Source organism: Dermochelys coriacea, chromosome 16 (genome assembly GCF_009764565.3).
Source record: "Dermochelys coriacea isolate rDerCor1 chromosome 16, rDerCor1.pri.v4, whole genome shotgun sequence".
Classification (NCBI taxonomy): Eukaryota; Metazoa; Chordata; order Testudines; family Dermochelyidae; genus Dermochelys; species Dermochelys coriacea.
Window position 1 is genome coordinate 7,803,804 of NC_050083.1, and position 15,154 is coordinate 7,818,957.

Sequence of the window (15,154 nt, forward strand, 5' to 3'; positions counted from 1 at the left end):
ACTTCCAGCCTCCACTTTTGTGCGTTTGGTTGCATCCCCATTCTGGGTCTTTGTGTCGCATCAGCCAGCATGAGAAGCCCCAGCCCAAGGGGCTGGCACCAGCCATCAATGGGAATGTTTGTGTTCCCAGGGCTGGAGCGGGAGCCACACCTAGTCATGGGCCTGGCAACAAGGCCCCCATCTAGATCTGCCTGCGGACCAGCTCCACTGGAACTTTGATGAATCAGGGTCAGTGGCATTCCTAAATCGGCTGCCCCAAACTAAGATATGTACTTGCCCCAGTCTCCATGTGCTCCAGAACTAGCTCTGGAGACATCCCGAGCTATCACCCACCACCCTTTTGCTTGAAGTCGAGGTGGTGATCCAGGCTTCCCTTCCTATTCTCAAGGAGCATCCCATCAACATGGTCACCCACTGGAAAAGCAGAGGGAGTGACAGGCCAAAACAGAGGGGGCAGCTCCACTGCAAAGCATGAGTGGAGTGGCCCCAGGGAGCTTGGAGGAGCAGCTGAAGGGCCACTGGATGGAGGATGTGCCACTGGATGGAGGATCACATGAAGACTTGTTTTAGCTGTAGCGGAGGGATGGGCATGCCGTGCTCCTACCTGGAATCACCAGATTTTATTAAGGACTAGAGTCCTGGAGGAGAAGGAAGCAATAGGGGAAGCAGAAAGAAAGTCAACAAACTAGAAGCAGATTTCCTGCTGTGGCATTTACGAGTCCCTTCGACAAGATCAAACCCGACGGGGTCGTGCTTGCCTGACAGCGCACAGAGGACGGGAGGGTCTCAGCCATGGGCTGGGAGCACATCTGCACCGTCTCTGTAACGCAGCATTTAGATGCAACACTTGTTCACAGCAAGGGCAATACAGCTCAGGGTCCTGGCCCCATAACCACCTGCTCCTCCACCTGTTTTAGGGACATAGGTTCTATCCGCATGGGGTTGACCACTGGCCCGAATCCAGTGTCCACAACTCCGCCAGCAACCAAACCCTGACACCCCTTTAGGAGGGAAGCAGAACCCTGCCATAGTTCATTGCACTCTGGGGCGAGGAGAAACTGCTGAGCCTTGCAATTTAGCAGGCTGCTCAAGGAGTTTTATGCTTTGTCCAAATGGTACCCTCCAGATGGCTGCGTCTGTCCCACCCTCTGTACCAACCATGGCCCACTCAGGAGGGCTCCTCCACTGTCCTGGCTCATGCGACTCAGACAGAGTCTAGGAATAGGCCCTGTTATCTCACTGAGAACGAGCTATTCCTGGCCAGCTTCCTTCAGCCCGACGTCTTTTGAGCCACCCCTGCTCCTGCTGGAATCTTCTCACCCTCCTCCCAGCCCCACCCCCGGTGCTATTTTACGCACTGGCAGAAGGACACTTGAATCAGACTCTATTTACACACAGTTGTGCTGAGGCATTTTCCCTGCAAGGCACAGCTCAGTCTAGAGCCTGCCGTAGCAGCTCTGCTCTGAAGAGAGGTGTGTCGTCCTCCCCACCCCTAGCACCCCTTAGGAAAGAGTCCCTGGAGCGGGAAGGTAATGTGTTCTCCCCAAGGTATGGGGAGGGTTTCTACAAGTGGGTACCAACTCCCAACCCCACAAGCCAGCTCCTTAAAAACTAGGTCATTCCACAGGATTTTAGAAATCACCAAAGATTAACCTGGTTTTAAAAATCTGAAGAAGAAAAAAAATTCCACGCACATAACCAGAACCACCCAGTGTTGCTGCAAGGGGGTGGCTAGCAGGATGGCCCATCTCAGCCTACTGAAGCCAGGTCATTTCGAGATCATAGGGGGATGAGCTTGCAGTGATCAGGTTTTCAGCGTTAATCAGCTCCCAACCTGCACTAAACGGTTTTGAAAACCTGGCACTGAGCCCTTGAAAAGGGGCCTTCTTTTCACCTCCCCCCCTGGTTGTCTCCTCCACCCCAGCCCTCTCACCACTCTCCAAACAAGGGGGTGGGAGGAAGAGACTTGGCCAGAGAGGTTTCTCATTTGCTAAGTGAAACGGTTTCAGAGAAATCAAGTGGCCGGCTCTGGAGAGCAGAGACTAGAAGTGACAGGCTCCCTTCCTGGAAGGGAGCAGACAGGGTACGGAAATAATCCCAACTGCATTCTCAAGGAGCGGAGCCAGGGAGGGTGAGAAGGCACTTGTGTGGGAGGGAGCCCATGCCATGCAAAGGAGTGTTCATGTCTTCATGGCACAGCAAGGGACACCAGATGTTTGCACTCCTCCCTACCTACACTTTGTCTCCGCCCTACTTACTTTGGAGCCACCTCTCTGGCTCCTCTGTTCCTTCCAGTGAAGGACACTGAAGCCAGGAGAGCTCAACAGGGACAAAAGGGGACCAAGATCACATGTGTCCACATCCGCCTCCAGCTCCTGCCCTATAGATGTTGGAAAGTATTTGGGGATAGCAGGCGAAGGGAAAAAAACACGCGTAAGCCAGCCTGGAATAATAGAGGAGCCGACATACATCACCTGTTCTAGTCCTCCATCATCCCACCCTCCCCCTTTGCACCTGAACGTGCAAAGCACCTGGGAGAGGAGGTCATCAACAGGGTGGACTTACCTGGTAAACTGCTATTGACAAGGTCAAGATACTGGTCCAGCGAGGTGAGGATTTTGTAGCCAGCGCTGTTGAGGACTACTCGAGGCTGAATCTCTCTGTCATAGGCCTAGAGAGGAAGAAGAGTCAGTCTGTAGGAGTGGTTCCCAAAGCTGCTCAAATCAAGATCCATAACAAGCCCATGTCTCTGAAACCCTGTTAAGCAGGACCTGTGCCTTGTTCCTCACCCTTGTTTTTGGCAGGGGTTAATACACTAAGGCTTGTCCATACAGAACTTCTAGCATCTGATTCTTGTGAAGTGGGTGCGTGTGCATGGGGAACCTGCTGTGGATGTGGGATACTCACTGGTGTGAAAGGTGAGCAGGTAATCAGGTGCCTGCAGCCTTGCTGGAGGATTGTGATGGGGGAAAGGAAGCGGTTGTCTTTTGATACATCTCCCACCGAACTGCAATATGAGAAACTGCTCCCCGCAGGAGATGTCCCATGCTGGAGGTCAGTGGGCTCCACGGAATTCTACTGCATCAGGGGGACACGACATCTCAAGCTCAGCCTTCCCCATTGGCGAGGGAGCGTCCCAGAGCTCAGGATAGCCCTTCAACTGGTGCAGCAGCCAAAGGAAGCCAAGAAGTTGTTCAAAGCTTCCCTTTAGTTCCCCAGCTCTGTGACTCCAGCCTGGCTACTTAAGTCCATTTCTCAACTGGAGACACCAGACATGCTCATGGAGGCCTTGCTTTGAAGCATTAAGTGCACTGAGCACACTGGCTAAGTGTCAGTCACGTGCAAGAGCTGTTTGAGCAGCTATTGCTGAAGATTCCTCGACAGGAGGAGAGCTCCTTTAAGGGGTACATTCCCTGGCAGGCACTACCTGTGCTGAACATGCCTCCTGGACACCACCACCCACCATGAAGGGGAGAGGGGTGGAGAAGCAGCGAGGGCCTCACCAGTTTGTTCTCGTACAGGACCAGGCCGTAGTTGTGCGGCACGACACTGAAGCGGTTTCGCCACTTCTTGTTTTCCTCCACGTACTGGAAGAGGTTCCCAGAGATGATGACGCGGTCGTCCAGAGGGACCTGCACAGAGCAGGAGACACAGCACAGTGAGCAGAGAAGGAAGGAGAACTGATGGTAAGTTAGACAAACCAAATTCAGGGGAGCCAAACCTCATATGCCAGCTGGGGATCTGGCCTCTGGCCCCATGCCAAAAAAATGCTTAGCTCTTATACTGCATGGTGTTTTCTAGTTAGCTCAAGAGCTAGGTAAGCATGATCCTCATTTTTTAGAGACAGGGAAGTGGAGGCAGAGAGGCAAAGCGACTTGCCCAAGATTACATAGCAGGTCAATGGCAAAGCTAGGTCTCTTGATTCTCAGTCTGGAGAAATACTCCAAAGCCAAAAGCTGGAAGAGTCCAGTAGGTGCAAACTAATACATCAGACACCACACTTGCCTTCAGAAGCCTCATGCTCGTTACATTCCCTCTCCTGCTCCAGCAAAACGCATTCAACTTATTGATCTGTATCACAGTAGTGCCTAGACCCCAATACAGATCACATATTATGGTGCCAGGCACTGCACATAGCAAGCAACTCTCCCTATGTGACCCACGAACCCCTTAATGCCAACTGGCAAGGACATTACAAGAATATGCTGATTCAGGTCCATACATTCTGGTTCACCAAAGAATGTCATGCGAGGTTTTCAATAAAAACCAGGGTCACGCTGGTCATTGATTCTGTTGTGAAACGTATATGGAGATACTATAGAAGGAGTTATGTGTACATACTGAAAAGACATTCTTACATTCTTATCACAGCAGAAGTGGAGAAACCGGTTTTCTGAGGTTTATTCACTTCTCTCTCTCAGATGTAAATGAAACATTGTAAACTAGGACAGTGGATTCCCATTTATATAAAGTTATTGAAGTCAACAAGGAAGCAGCACAGAGGCAAAACAAACCCCGGGATGCTCTCCTGTCTCCGAGCACAGACTATGAGCTTTGGGGATATGAGCAGATGGCAGAAATGACACCCCTCATCCTACACCTAGGAAGTAAATGGGGCAGTGCATTTTCATTCATGAAAATAGGCTCTCAGACAGCTTGGTTGAAGATGCTGCAGCAAGCATAGGGGGAGAGAAGCTTCTTTAGACAAGAGAGTAACTTGTTAGTTAAGTTTAGTCTCTAGAAAGCACGTTATGATTTTGTTTTATAAGTAACCCTTTGTTTCCAACTCATTTCCTGATGCTTTAGTCTTTGACAATAATCCTGTGGTTTTCACTATGATTATATCCCAATGTTGGGATATTAATCAAGGTGCTGACCCGGACATGAATCACACAAGCTACGGGGAACACAGACCTGGCATTTCTGAGCATGTTGGATGGAAAAGCGGCTGAACACCGCAGGGGAACGTTTCAAAGGGTCTCGGGGACTGGGGTGCACCTATTGCTAAGCTGCAAGGCAAAGTGAGGGCTGGCAGAGCCCAGATGAGTGTGCTTGCACGGCTAATAGGCTAGTGGTATCAGGGAGCTGACACCCAGCAAAACATAAGCAAGACTCCCGTTCGCTGGAGGGCGGTAACAAGGGGACTCTCAATCCTGGGTGCCTGAAACAGTCACACCCTACCCAGAAGGATTTATAATCTAAATGCATAAGGCATACATAGCATTGGAGGTGAACAGATTAGGTTAGTGGCCTACAGTCACACAGCAGGTCAGTGGTGGGAATAGGAGTCAGGTCATCCTTGTCTTAGTCCAGTGGTTTAACAACCTGTAAACCCCTTTCACTAAAATGTCAAGTCTCATGAACCCCCTCCTAAAAATGAATATTTCCAAGGATTTTCTCCTTTACCCGAGTATAAATTATAAAAGCAGTGATCTTGGAAATATAAAATTTGTTTTTATGACATGCTCATTACACACTATTATTAATTATTTACCATTACAGTATTTTTATTACATTATGAAAATGGCAACACTCTTCCAAGATCTCACTTTCGTAGCTTGTATCACCTTGAATAAGCCTGTTCTAAGACAAGGCTCCTAGGTTTCATCAAGCAGCATCAGATGTGAAACAGCATGAAGGGATTTAAGAAGCCAGCTCAAAGAGTTCCCCATACACAAGCGTTTAGGTCTTGAGCAGTCCAGGCAAACAACGCATGTTACAACAAACAAACAAACAAACCAAACCCCTTAAATTTGTTCATCATAATTTTAAAAACAATACCAGCTGCCTATTTAATTTTTAAAACAGCAAAAAATATCCACCTCCCTTTCCATTTCTTATAAGGAGTCTTGGTGTTTAAATCTCTTCTGTATGATAGATACATTTGCTTTGATCTGCTTAGCTCTTGGAAGTCCAGGGGCCCCGGGCTGCTGGCCCCATGCTGCCTGGAATCCCTGGGGACAGCTCTACCCACCATTAGGGAATTCTCCCCCCCCAAGAACCCCTGTAACATTTCACGAACCCCAGTTTGGGAACCACTGTCCTAGTCCGTACAAAGACCCATCCACTGGACTAGGCAGCCTTCAACTTTCTAAGATAAGCTCCTGTGTGTTAGAACTTGTTCTGTGATCCCAAACACAGGCTTGCCTAATGGTCCAAGAGAATTCACATCTCAAGGGAATTTTTATGACCACGGAATATAAACAAGAGCAAAAAGCACTTCTTGCTGAGTCTCTCTCTCTCTCTCAGTCTTGTAGCCAAGTTCTCAGCAATGAAAGTCAGCAAAAAGGATCAGTATTTATGAGATATTAGACAGGCGTAAGTGATCTAAATCCATAGACTCTGCCTTCCCCCAGCAATATTTCAGATGGGAAGCTGAGGCACAAAGACTAAGGATATGTTTTCACTGCAGCGTTAACTCAGGCTCCTGCCACACACAAAAACCCTCTCATCTGAGTTTAGTGGTGCTTTTAAGCAGGCTAGCTGGGCTGGCTGGGGGTGTGGGCTAGAGCTCAGGTTCCACTTTCACGCTGGCGGTGACACACCCACTTTACAACGAGGACTCAGGCTAAGCCATTTGAATGCTGATAATCCACCAGTGCCTTCCCACAATGCCCCCCCTTGTGTCCAGAAGGACAAACCAGTCCTCCCACAATTCACTTGGAAAGAATCATACAGCAGCCCATCTTACTGCAGCACAAAGCACCATGGGATATACCTCCAGCAGTCCTAGCGACACGTGGGGAAGCATAGCACCAGTGAGGATGCAGTAACTGACGTGGCTTTGCAGTGGGGTTGCTCACACCTAAACTAGGCTAACTCAGTTGCTGATCACCCAAGTTAACCCTACAGTGAGGGATCACTGTTAGGGTATGTCTACACTGCAACGTAAGCCCAGAGGTAGAACTCAAGTTAGCAGATCATGGGTTTGTTAACCTAGGGCTTGAGCATCTACACTCTTTTGTAACCCCAGGTTAGGAAGTGTTGAACCCTGGGTCCCAACCTGGGGCTCCAGCATCTACACTGCATTACGCTGGCCCAAGTCCAATCACCCTTATCCCAGACTTCCTAGCGTCCTCCAAAAAATCTTGCAGCTCTAGCCCTTACTTCGTGGTGAAACATGGGAAAAGTTGACTGTCCAGAGGACAAAAGGTTGGTCCATGCGATGATGGGATACTTTTGGCAGACTCCCAGAGCATGAGTCCAGTGGGGCTGTATTTACGCTGCAAAGCAATAGGGTTTGACTTCTGGGTCCCAGCTTGACTGAGGCTTGGACCCCGAGTTAGAGCAATGTGTGTGTAGCCAGAAGGGGGGGGGGGAGCATTACACTTGAGCCTCAGTTCAAACCCTGAGCTTATACTGCAGTGTAGACATAACCTCAGTGACTTGTCCAAAGTCTGTGGCAGAGGAAGGATTTGAACTAGGGTCTCCAGCTAGCACCCTAACCACTGGGCCACCATTCAAATGCATAACAACCACCACCAACTTGGATGCTACTGCTGCTAACAATCTTTTTCTCTCCCCAGCCTTTGAATATATAAACTAAGTATCACATCTGCCACCATTTTTTTTTAAAAGCAACTTTCTTGTAAGTTTCAGAGTAGCAGCCGTGTTAGTCTGTATTCGCAAAAAGAAAAGGAGTACTTGTGGCACCTTAGAGACTAACAAATTTATTAGAGCATAAGCTTTTGTGACTTCAAATGCATCCGATGAAGTGAGCTGTAGCTCACGAAAGCTTATGCTCTAATAAATTTGTTAGTCTCTAAGGTGCCACGGGTACTCCTTTTCTTTTCTTGTAAGTGTGTCTCATGCCAGTGGGAACAAACAGGGTAAACTGAGTGGAAAAATATACAGGGCAAAAACAGATCAGCATCCACCAAGACAGACAGGAGTTTTCCTCCACTCTTTCAGTTCTTAGAGTAGCAGCCATGTTAGCCTGTATTCGCAAAAACAAAAGGAGTACTTGTAGCACCTTAGAGACTAACAAATTTATTTGAACATAAGCTTTCGTGAGCTACAGCTCACTTCCACTGAATGCATCCGATGAAGTGAGCTGTAGCTCACGAAAGCTTATGCTCAAATAAATTTGTTAGTCTCTAAGGTGCCACAAGTACTCCTTTTCTTTCAGTTCTAGTAATCTGGGTGTTGCCTGTATCATACTAGGTATAAATTTTCAGATAAAGTGTAATTGTTAGCTTGACAGTGTCCCTTAGAGACACTAGCCTGTGGTCACATAGCTAGACCAAGGCAGAACCATAAAAAGAATCCAGGAGTCCTGTTTCACCCTCCCCTGCTCTATCCATGAGATTACTTTAGTAATCAACATTCCCTCTAGGGTCATTATCCAGGTTTTTATAGCAACAGTAAATAGACTGGCTTATTCAATTAAAAAAAATGCATCATGCAGTTCTACTTTTCCAAGGTACTTGGAAGAAAAAGTGCAAGTAGAAAATATAGTTGAGGAGATGACAAATTCAAGGAGGTGGGTAGTGAGAACCATTAAATGTTAAGTCAAGTTAATGGTAAGCTAATCATAAGGCAAACAAGTGGGGTTTTAGACAGTAACAAGGATTAAAAGCCCAAGGGTGGAGAGAAGCACATGGAAACCCAAGGCCTGCTACATAGGCTATGCAATAGGACATTCAGTGAGAACACCCCACTGACTGCATACACCCTCCGAACAAGATCCCTCACACTCCCATGCAGGTATTGGGACGAGCAGCTATTAGGTGAGGCCTCAGTAGTCAGGAGTCAGCACGGGTTTCAGAGTAGCAGCCGTGTTAGTCTGTATTCGCAAAAAGAAAAGGAGTACTTGTGGCACCTTAGAGACTAACAAATTTATTAGAGCATAAGCTTTCGTGAGCTACAGCTCACTTCATCGGATGCAACGTTTCTCTAGCAGGACAGCTTGTCACAGTCTGCGCTCAGAGCACTGCCCCATAGCAAGAGCTGCAAAGCCCCTCTGAGGTCAGCCTTGCACTCATGGGTGTGGCGTGAATGAAATGTGCATGGGTGATGGCTCTTTAAAACTCAAGTGTTTATTCACAGCAGATGCCCCATGCAGGCTGAGGCCAGACCAAGCTGGACACAATGTTAGACAAGCCTTTTGGTGCTGAGGTTGATGTACCAGATCCCCTGTAGAAGGGAGCTGGGTTTCAGTGCTAGCCACCTAGATCCACGTCAGACTCCAAGCAATGGAAATCAAGGCAGCCCCTGGGGGAGGAGAGGCTGTCCCAAGAATCTGAGAGCTATATTTTGTTTCTTCCAAAGATTAATCACAGCTAGAAGCACTTTCTGGCCTACATTTGAGAGACCCACATTCCACCAGATGTGGCCAGCCCTGCCCTTCCCTCCCCATAGAGCGATCCAATAGCCACCACCATTCAGAGATGCACTGGGAGATTAAGGGGGAAGGGGGGGGGTGTCTCATCGGGACCAAGCAGAAGCCAAGGGGTGGGGAGGAGGTGGTCATAGGCAATGGCTTCTATTGCAACCCCATAATTCTGGACACCCGCTTTTAAAGTAGTCACAGCCCATTTAACATCAGTGGTGCTCCTGGGATTATAGTAGGAGACCACTAACAGCAGCCCCTGCAATCAGCACATAGTGACCCCTGCCTCAAGACATGAGTCACAGTTATAGCCAGTCAGTGTCCATAGACTCCAGTGGCTACTAGTCACAGGGACACAGATCCCGGTCCACTATGCCCAAGCATGAGACAGCACCTCATTTCAGAGCAAAAAAGCAAATCCGCCACCTCCTGTGGTGGCCTCCACGTCTTAGACCAAAAGATGCCACCAAGTCATGAAAAGCCAGAGGTGTGACCTGTGATAGAAGATGACCAAGGGCTTGTCTATACAGGGACGTTGGACCAGAATAGCTAGTGTGGAGCAGATTACTCCATAATAGCTACTCCAGTCTCCCTAAACGTGTCGCGAGCCACAGCAGCCACCCCACATCACGGCAAGCTCACTCTCCTGGTAGCCTGGAGTGGGGCCAGCAACAGGGGATTGGAATGCCCAGATTTCCTGGGACCCCAAGTTCAACTCTCTCCTCTTTTCTAAAGGAGAGTCAGTGCAGTTCACATGGTACAGTCCTCTGAAGGATGTCATCTTAAAACCAGCATCCCTGGCTGCTGAGCATGCCCGTGAATGATCTCACAGCATCATCTGTAACAGTAGAGGTTTGCCCTGGGGCCCTTGGCCAACAGACCCCCTGCCCGTGCCAAGTGCCAGTTTGCCGCCACTTCCCCCCTGCTCCAACCAAGCACATACATAGTTTGAGTGCTCTGGGATCCTGAGGGATCAAAGGCCCTAGATAAGTGCAAGTCATTCCATGGAGTGTCTGTCTGGCCGGGCATTTGTCCCTGGGCAGTGAGACAGCACCGTAATTACGTGCTTCGATAGTTACATTCGGGAGAGCAGGGGATCAGCTGGAACACCACGCTTATTTGATAAAAACCAAACCAACAAACAATGGGCTGCTGCAAACAGCTGAAGGATAATTGATCTGCCTTCCTGCAGCTGCCAGTTACCATAATTACTCAAGAGGTGCTGGAGCCCATTAACAGAACCCTTTACATACATTTCACACATGATGCAGGAAACTCCAGAGGGGCCTGACATCCCTCCCTGCCAGAATGAGCACATAGTCCATGAACTACCTCCTGCAAGACAGTCATAATGGACAGAAAGAAAAGCAGTACTTGTGGCACCTTAGAGACTAACAAATTTATTAGAGCATAAGCTTTCGTGAGCTACAGCTCAAAAGTGAGCTGTAGCTCACGAAAGCTTATGCTTTAATAAATTTGTTAGTCTCTAAGGTGCCACAAGTACTGCTTTTCTTTTTGCGAATACAGACTAACACGGCTGCTACTCTGAAACCTGTCATAATGGACAAAGTTACACACACCAGGAACAGGGGAGGGAAAGAGGAGGAGGTGACACCAGCCATGTAAGCAGGCTGATGGAGGCTGTGGTTGAGTAATGGGGGCAGATCATGTTTAAGGATTTAGGGTGGGGGAGGTCCAAACATACCCACTCCCCGGTATCATCGAATCTAGGTCCCTTCACTGACTTTATAGGGATACTCATTTCACTGCTTTGTCAGGAAGAACAAAGAATTCGGTATTTTAATTATTAAAAAATGCCCCCAAAACATTGAGGCCTCCGAGGATCTCCAAGCACTTTGCGAACACGGAGCCAGGCAGCGCTTTCAGCGTGAAGCAGGTTTGAAGATGGGGACACTGAGGCAGAGAGAGCCTGCTTAAGAGACTTGCACAAAGCCACCGAGTTAGACATAGAACACGCAGCTCCCGACGTCCACTCCTGGGTTCTAACCATCATGCCATGCTTCCTTTTATGGAGAGCGCGTGTGGGCAGATCGGAGACCTTGCTGAATCTCTGCCTAAGCAGGAAGTGCCAGAGGGGCCAAGATCTAGACATGCCCAGTGAGTGCCTGTGTTTTCTGGTTTGTACCACTCTGCCAAAGGCTGGAAACGGGCACCCGCACGACAACACGCCATGCCATCTGGCGAGCGCTTACAACTCATCGGCAGGATTTTAATGGAGGTCTCACCTGCCTTATGGGCCAGACTGCCAACTGGGCCCTCTGACCCTGAGTCAGGACATCTCTGCACAGTCAAAAGCAGGAACACAGGCCAGGCAGGCAATTTCCAGAGGCAAACAGGACATGAACTTCCCTTTGGGCTACTTGGCAACTGCCTTCCTAGGTCTGTTTTCAGTATATTGCAGGGAGACTAGACCCCGCAGGTGTACGCTGAGATCCTCATTCTCTTAACTCCTACGACTTATAATCTTAAAATCCAACCACCATTAACGAGTTTCTCCCCATCCCAGTACGAGCCAGAAGGGGAAGCCAGGTTGTGAAGTAAAAAAAGATACGCTGGCGTGTCAAGGGAGTTCTGGAGAGAGAGGTCAGAGTCAGCAAGGGAATTTCCCTGGGCAGAGGGGATAATTGCAGCCAGGTAATATCGCCTTTAGAGACAGATCGCAAGCAAGGAGGCTGAAAAGGGACAGGTTTTAGAGTAGCAGCCATGTTAGTCTGTATTCGCAGAAAGAAAAGGAGGACTTGTGGCACCTTAGAGACTAACAAATTTATTTGAGCATAAGCTTTCGTGAGCTACAACTCAGCTGTATTTATTCATTTGTTAGTTAGTGAGCACCGTTGGTCTGGCACCCACAGCACACAAGCACTCGCATGCACACAGCATCTGGGCACACGTTGCTTCTGCTCAGTTTCCCATCATCCATTACAATACAAGCAGGGCGAGGCTGGCTTGCCCATATTTGTAAAGTGTCTCTAAGATCTAGATACAAGGGAGTAACTCCTGGATTACTAGGGAGGTCTGAGCGGCGTTCATCAGATCTGCAGCGTGGCGCAAGATTTCGTAGCATCTCATGTTGCCAACAGCTGAGCTTGTCCAGCTCCCAGGTTGGCCACTTTCTCTGCACCTGCTTGCCCACAAGTTGCCATCACTGGTCCCAAGTCCTCACACATATGGAGTCAGGCAGTCTAGGCAAACAGCCAACAGCAGCAATGACTACAGCTATGCACTGGGGCTCTGCAGGGACACCAACAAGTCCAGCTCTCTGTACCGCAGTTGATTTTTAGGGGCTTGTGTGATACAGGGAGACAATTATGGCACATCCCCGATCGGGAACTGAAATGCCACGAAACAACATCTTTAATACAGAACAATGGCCCACGAACATTATAAGGCTCAGTGTGTGGCATTCCAACTGTGACCGGGGTGAAATACCTGTTGAATCAAGACTGATCATTGCAGGCTGGAACCCATAGGCTGCACCTCTGTATTAAAAGATGAAGCCAGCTGCAATCTGTTCTGTTTTATGAACATTATGTGCAGCATTCTGGGTGGGCAGGGCACAGTAGCCATGGCTTTAGCCCATCTCTAAAGGAAACCAGGTCAGAGTCCTGAGAAGTCCTGCTCTCAAACTGCAGTCCCCCTACCCATCTACTTTTACATGGCACGTCTTGCATAGTTTTCCACTTGGGGCAGATACCTTTTCCCACCTTCTCTGCAAATACAGGACGGAATATGCAGAGTCCAAACTCACTCCCTTGCTGGGGATTGGCTTCATAAACTTTATCTCTATGTATTCAGCTCAAACCTCCTGCCCCTGACTCCTCCTAGGGTTCATCCCTTAGGACCGCTCAGCTCATACCCTATAAACTCACTCCTTTATTATCCAGATGAGGTAATAAACCAGCTGCCCTGATGAGTCAGCAGAAGCCACTTCACACCCCACCTTCCTGGAAAAGGGTTTCGGGCAAACACTGCCTGCCTGCCTGTTATGCTTCTCCCCCCCCCCCCCCCCCCCGACACACACACAATCAAAGATACTGAGCAGAGATCTCAGAGTTAATCTGAATTTAAAAGGCAAGTTACAAGCTCACAATATAACTGCTCAGCTTCACTCCCCTCTCCACCCCCTTCCTTGCAATTTCCATTTAGCGAGGCCTTGGTGTCAATGAGAGACACATTAATCCACAGGGCCTCATTAAGCAGGGACACTGTCATTCTGGCAGGCTGCCCAGCAATGGATATCAAAAGCAGGCTGAGAGGCGGACAGCACAGAGAAACTCTAATTGCTCCTGTGGGTGCCTGGCAGGAAGAACGGAGGGTTTGTTCGTGAACCAAAGCCTCTTGCTTCCTGGAGGGGTCCCATCCTTGCGGCACTCCTTCAGAATAGGACCAGGCAACTAACTGGAAGTCAACTCACAGCCGCAAGCCAGCCTTTCCCGAAGCAGCAAGTGGTTCAAACTTGTGGGGGCCAGAGTTCCAAGGGCTCAGCACCTCCCGTCAGGGCCAGATTGGAGGGAGTGCTCAGCATCCAGTGTGCCAACGAACCTGGCCCCGGCTGTGGGTGCTGAGTCCTGATGATTCTGCCCCCAGCTTAGGAAGAGCTGATCGCATACCCTGCTCCAAGTACCGGGGGTTGATCTCCGGGCACCTGGAGTCAATGAGAGTGATGGCTACTCAGCACCATTCAGGATCAGGCCAAAGATTTGGCTCTGCAAGCCAGCAATCAACTCTGGAACCTGGTATGGCTGGGTGGCAGGAGGTTTCGCAGCGACCAGGAGAAGCTAAACTGATTTCCCTGCAGCAGCTCAGCATGGGAATGTCCTATTTATATAATCATCCAGTTTTAAAGTTACACCATGTCCCTGACCTCTGCGACTCGCTTCCAGTTCTCAGACATTCCACAGCCGCTAACTGGGATTTATGACACAGGCAACCTTTAAGTGGCACTCACTGGGAGGGTTGGATGTATCCGTGTCTTGCTGATGCACCCAGCACTCGTGAATTCCAGGGCCCCATTCCTCACAGGGGTGTCATTCATCCCCCATTTATTTTGCTTAACACATCCACCGTGTGGACTGTAACCTGCACCTGCACCACACTCTATTGTAACATCCATGCTGCTATGGGACAGGCTAACACTCAGAGCTGGATGCATACCACACAGGTTACGTGTGCCTCATCTGCTCTACACCCAACATAGAAGATGCCACGACATTTTCCATAAGAGTAGGGGTGTCCCTGAGTTACCTGGGCTAGATGTTCCCTTTCCCCATGAGATTGTGTACAGTGTGCCATTAGGTAGTTGCCCTCCACCCCAGAGGTGGCTGCGTTACAGCACTGGACATTCAGCACTATGAGCTTATTTGGAGTTCAGTTCTGATCTCTCTCACTGGTGTAACTCCATGGACTTTTGTGGAAACTTTACACCAACATAAACCTGATCAAAATTAGACTCAGCGCTTGTGAAGAACTTTGGGATCCTACAAAAAACAAACAAACAAACAAAACAAAACAAAAAAAAACCACACACCACACCAACTCCTCCTTCACCATGACTCAAACCTAACCTCAGCATGCTTCACCCCATATCAGAATCAGTGAAAGGCTGGTGAATTCTACTAATATCCTAGTTGCTTGGTCTCTCTCTCTTGCTCAAGGGTGGAGCATACAGTTGTCTTGCCCATCCTAGACTTTCCCCATCATCACAATTCCAGCAGTGAGCACGATAGATGAACAAGGCTCCAAAAGCAGCAGGCGTTTAGCGATCATCATGCCATCTATTATTGAGCCTTTGTTATGGTAGCA

The 15,154-nt window shown here is 48.9% G+C and overlaps 1 protein-coding gene across 1 annotated transcript in view; it reads right to left on the reverse strand.

Annotated features, from left to right (window-relative positions):
* NIBAN2 (niban apoptosis regulator 2) overlaps positions 1–15,154 on the reverse strand; it is a 100,701-nt gene that overhangs the window by 33,129 nt on the left and 52,418 nt on the right. The window contains exons 3-4 of the mRNA XM_038374885.2: positions 3,504–3,632; positions 2,566–2,671 (exon numbers count right to left, since the gene is read on the reverse strand). Of these exons, the coding sequence (XP_038230813.1) occupies positions 2,566–2,671; positions 3,504–3,632 (235 nt within the window). The remainder of the gene's footprint in view (positions 1–2,565; positions 2,672–3,503; positions 3,633–15,154) is intronic.